General features: G+C 31.2%; 1 protein-coding gene across 1 annotated transcript; it reads right to left on the bottom strand.

Annotated features, from left to right (window-relative positions):
- Positions 1-270: 270 nt before the first annotated feature.
- LOC134722904 (uncharacterized) lies at positions 271-2,786 on the bottom strand. The gene is made up of 2 exons (XM_063586537.1): positions 1,967-2,786; positions 271-1,565 (listed from the first exon to the last, which is right to left on the bottom strand). The coding sequence occupies exons 1-2, from the start codon at positions 2,784-2,786 to the stop codon at positions 271-273; spliced, it is 2,115 nt and encodes a 704-aa protein (XP_063442607.1).
- Between the last annotated feature and the right edge of the window lie 2,538 nt (positions 2,787-5,324).

The following is a 5,324-nucleotide window of genomic DNA, read 5'->3' as shown; positions in this document are numbered from 1 at the left end:
TGTTAATTTTTGTAATGCTAATTTGTCAATATTACCATGTAATTTTAAATTCAAATTTGTAATTCTTGAAACTGTATTTTATAAAAACTACATAACAAACTAGCTGAGTTCCATTTAGGACATAAACATCAACAAGGAAACACTCAAAACAAATACTGAGATTTTACTGAAATGTTTAGAATAAAATATTTAAAGCCATTTTTTTTTAACAGTAATTTTTTGAAAAATGCAATTTATTTTATCAAAGTTGTGTAAGCTTTTGGTAATATATTATTCTAAACTTTTCGAAAACTTTATTTTTATGAACAGAAATGATTTACCAAAATCATGTAAATCCTCAGCGGTAGTATGTTCCAAGATCTGAGTAGGAACTGCTGCATTACCTAGTTTTTTAATCAAGGTTTTCAGGTTTTTTGCCAACTGAGAAATTGTGACTTGCTTTTTGTTCACCTGAGAAACTTGGAACAAAGTTTTTTCACCAGGTTGTTCTAAAACAAGTTGCCTAAATTTTATTTGAGTTTTTAAAACCTCTCTTTTGTTCTTTATAAATTTAACATTTGTCAATTCCTGGTCGACCTTTCGTGCATTGTCCCAAAGTCCTAATTTTAGAATGTGTTCTACAAGTTTCTTTTTTTCATTACACTTCTTTATCAGTATCCTTTTTGCTTTCTCTTCTTTCTCTCGACTTATTCTTTCAAGTTCATTTTTCAAATCCAGCAGTCTTTGTTTTTCAGTAATTTTAATATCTTTAATTTTTAATTTTGATTTGTTAATAAGTTCCTGTACATTTTGTTCTGTCTGCTGATTTAGCCATGCACCAGTTTTATTTACATTGTAAACTATGTGGGCCTCATTTGCTAGGCGAGATGCGTTGGGTCTGTGTTTAATTATCCAATCTAAATGTCCAAAAATAAATTCAGGTAGTTTATTGTGGGGCAAAACAGAATTGAAAGTTTTGCTGTGATCGATACTATATTGTGTATGTTGGCCATCTTCTAAATGATCTTTTACTTTTTGTGATAAAGCCTTGCTAGTAGCAGAACACATCTGTATCAAAAAGGCAGCGCATTGCTCATCATTGTGATTGCTAACAAGAGATGCCCAAATGTCACCCTTTTTTACATCAACAGATGGAAATGGTATGAGTTCTCCTGTCATGAACAATTTAATTTTCTCAACATGAGTTGAAATATCTTCCAGAAATTGAACTAAATGTTGGTATTTCTGGTTCATTTGCAATATATGTATATCGCCTTCAAGTATTTTCCACAATGGGGAGGTAATAAATTTATTGAATAGACCAAGAGCCCGACATCCTACCATTATCGTGTCATTCTGTAAACAAGAGAGTACAGCTTTTAGTAGCTGATTTAGCTTGCCTGGTGTTCCTTCGCCTTTAACATTTTTGAAGAAATGTATGATATGACTTCTTAAGTGATAAATTGCTCCAGCATTGTGGAATACAACATTAAAGCGGTTTCCAAGGAAAGGTTTGATTTCATATTTATTGATTTGTTGACGTTGTAAGTATGTTTTGAATTCCAGATATACACCGTTTTTCTCATCTGCCCCGGATGCTCATGCTTTACTTGCAATTCTAACAGCATTTAATACGGAGGACTCACCCTTCAGACTTATTTCAGGATGTTCAGTACCTTCGGGGGATCTTTGTGGAAATTATTGAACACACTGTTCATTAATTCAGCAATATTAACCAGGAGGTGTAAACCGCAGAAGAAATTGTACATTTTGCTTAGTAACATTTGGTCAGGTTCTTGCAAAAGGTTGTAATTTTCAAGATGTTCTTGTAACATTGATGATCTGTAGGATTCTAAGAGTTGATTAAATGATACCTGGGTAGCAGCTCTATCTGACATGGTACATTTTATATTTTGTAAAATTTTGATGGATAATTTATTATTTACGTCATTAGTTGTCACCTGATTATATCGCAACTCGATATCACCTAAAATTTGCTTAAATACATCTAGTTGTGTTTGAGCAGCCTTGTTTGACATTTGACGTAACCCTAAAAGAAGAGGCTTCTTGTCCTCATTTTTTGTAACGAAAACCCCATATGGTTGCCCATTCTTCTTTGTTTCATCAGTATATAATGTCTGGTTTTCCTGTTCCGAGCATACAATTGCTGCATGAGCCTGACTTACAAACAGTCGTGTTGAACTGATTGTTGAGACATAGTCTTTCTTTGGAAAAATGTTATTTCTACTGTCAACATTACATAGTTTCATGACACTTGAAATGACAGAAGATACATTCTCAAAAGCGACATTTGCATTCAACAATTCCATGATGCATAAATTAGTATCTGTTGAAAATGTATATTTCCCATTAGGTGCCGGTACAGTCAAGTCTACCAGTTTTTTTTCATTTAAATTATCCAACAAGAAATGCAACTCATCTTTAGTTTCATTTATTTCATGTTTGTTTGCCTTTTGTTCTTGTCTCATATTAAGTACCTGCTCTTTCAATAGTCTTACTTCAGTCTCATGTTTTGCTTGTAAATGATCATTTAGGTATCTTGTTTTTTGTGCAATGTTTTCCCAATATTTACATTTCTCTATTGTTCTTTTCTTTTCCATCCATGTTATATTAGTAATATATCTGATCCGTATTTTTTCATTTTGTAAACATTTTTCCATTGCTTTCATACCTGTTTCTGCATTTTTAGCTGAATTCTTCAGTATTTTGTTTGACTTCAGTAATTTGACTTCTGCTTTTGATCTGTTCGCTAAACTATACTTTAAGTCAACCAATGTTCTTTTCATTCTAAATATGTTTTGAATACTATTTCTGTAAGATTTCTGTAGTAGAGTGTTTTGTTTCATTAAGCTGTTACATCTATTGACCTGTTTTGTCAATTCTGATTTCAAAGGTTTAGTTGAAGAGACTTTGTGCTGTTGCTCATTCGGGTATTGCAAGAACTTGTCATGCAGAAATTTGCCAACTTTATCTTTCCCCAAACTACTTGCTGATTTTTGCAATTTTTTTTCTTTATTTCTAATATATTTTGTAGATTTGTTCATTTTTGTTATACTGTTTTTAGACATGTCCAGATCTCTACCCAGAAGTTGACAACACCAAACATAAACAAACTTGTTTGTAACACTCAGTGACTCCTTACGTTTACTCAATTCAAGAACCATGCCATTAGTTAGGCATTGTCCTTGAGACAAAGAGCTAAAAATTATCAAATGTGCAGCTATTCCTAAACAGAACTTGTACCCAAGGGCTTGTAGTTGTGGATACATATTTCTAAAATCAAGAAGAAGAGTATTTTCCACTACATGTACAGTACATATTTTTTTTAATTGTACTTCATTCATTGAATAAAGGACATCAAACTGCTCTAAACATTTACTTCAAAGATATGACAATAGGTTCATTCTTTCCTTTTAGATTCAACTCATTGAATGAATTTGTTAAAACTTTTCTAAAGAATTATTTCACTCCTAAAAATGTTGTTGAATTTTGGCCTTTCACTTTCAAAGATAGATTTCTGGGTTGTAGCAGTTGTCAATCTTTTATAAGACTGCATTCTTCAAATGTTAAAATACCACAAATAATTCAGACATTTAAAAATAATATTTACCTTGTAGAATACTGCTCTTTTGGTTTACTTCTTCAACTTTGTTATCTGAAAGTAAAATAACAGCTCACTTCATATTGCAATCATGGTAAAATATATGCCTAACTTTTACAAACACTAGGTGTGTGTGTTTGCTTATGTTGATTTTAGTTGTTTGACCTAATGAATTTGTCCAACAAAAAACGGTGTTACATTTTATAAACTACAATGTAACTGTTATGATAAATAAAAGATTGATTGATTGAATAAATGAATGGTGTATGTAAAGTCTATTGTCAGTTATTTCATTTGTGTGCAGGATAGCAAACTTGTTGAAATGTTGAAATTATACTTCTGCCATAATAATTTGGTAAACGGACAGTTTATGAGACCTGAAAAAAAACCATCACACAGAATTGCATCCTCATGTGTAGTCTCATAACAGATTTCAGAAAGCATTAATTTTAATTTTATACATAGTGTTAGGTGATTCTTAGTAATTGTTGAAGAGAAGTAAGCAATTGTTCTTAAAACGTTGGATACATGACGCAACATTTCCTTGTTAGAGACAAACAATATAAATCTGATGACTTATTGCAAGGATTCTTAAATAATCAATAAGCAAATCAACTTAATTTCAAAATATCATGATTAAAATCTCCATTGGAACTGGACGTGGCTGTGTATTCATACATTCAACACAGTTGAAAAGACACATCACTATTAAAAGAGGATTTCCCTATGAAACGGTAGTAGTCTAGGGATAAAAAATATTTTAATGCTGCAGTCGACCCTTAGGGTTTAAACAAAAATCAAATTCTTACCTCACTGCATTAATTGAGTCTTTCATTAATAAAAGTTCTGATTACTTTATAGCTGATTTCAACTTGTGACCTGCAAACATAAAAGTATATGTATAATAAAGTATTTAACACTTATTCAAAGGAAAAATATAGTTTGTGTCTTGCATGTTTTTTTCCTCAATTTAACTGCTTTCCTCATTTACAGAAATTATTTCAACTTGTTGTATTTATTGTAAGTGTTATTGCTTTTAGTTAACTAGTTTTAAATATCAGTATCACGTTTAAATATATTAAAACATATGAAGAGTATCTATTATTTATTATCCCACATAGTGCCTCCCATAGTTTTTACCTGGAAAGGGAATTAACTCATATTGACATAATAAAATATAAAATTTCTATCGATTATTATCAAATTCATCCAATGTGAAGTCATACTATAGTGTTCTCCGTGTAAGATGACAAAAATTGATAAAAAATGATTATAAAACATAGTTATTAATCTAATGAACAAGGAAAACACTTCTACGAGGCGCCGATTGCATTGTTTATGCTAAACTTGAATCTACGGAGCAAAACATTTCATGAACTTTTGTGTAACGTCGTAAACGTTCACGGCTATCTTTATTCTCATTTTCTTTGACGAAACATACCATCTTTGCCAGTATTGCGCCTTGCATATGTAGAACAGATCAACACATATCCGACATGATTTTACGCAGAAAGTATTCTAGATTTCGGAAAAGTATGGATCCCCGGTTATTTTTATAAATAACAATTAATTTTTACAAAAAACACATAAAAAAATATGGTTCTTATAAAAAAATCCCTACCTTCTTCTACACTTTTACACGAGATACTTACAAATTTGTATTCCTGGTGCATTCCTGTACTTGTGGGTGATTTTTCGTCGTCTGTTTATCTTTCTATAAATA

This window comes from Mytilus trossulus, chromosome 6 (assembly GCF_036588685.1).
Source record: "Mytilus trossulus isolate FHL-02 chromosome 6, PNRI_Mtr1.1.1.hap1, whole genome shotgun sequence".
Lineage (NCBI taxonomy): Eukaryota > Metazoa > Mollusca > Bivalvia > Mytilida > Mytilidae > Mytilus > Mytilus trossulus.
This window is presented reverse-complemented; position numbering and strand designations above follow the sequence as displayed.

Coding starts and splice junctions, on each gene's coding strand:
- LOC134722904 (XM_063586537.1), bottom strand. CDS start 2,786: ATGAAAAGAACATTGGTTGACTTAAAGTATAGTTTAGCGAACAGATCA. Junction 1,566..1,966: donor TGTATTTAAGCAAATTTTAG/GTGATATCGAGT, acceptor CATCCGGGGCAG/ATGAGAAAAACGGTGTATAT.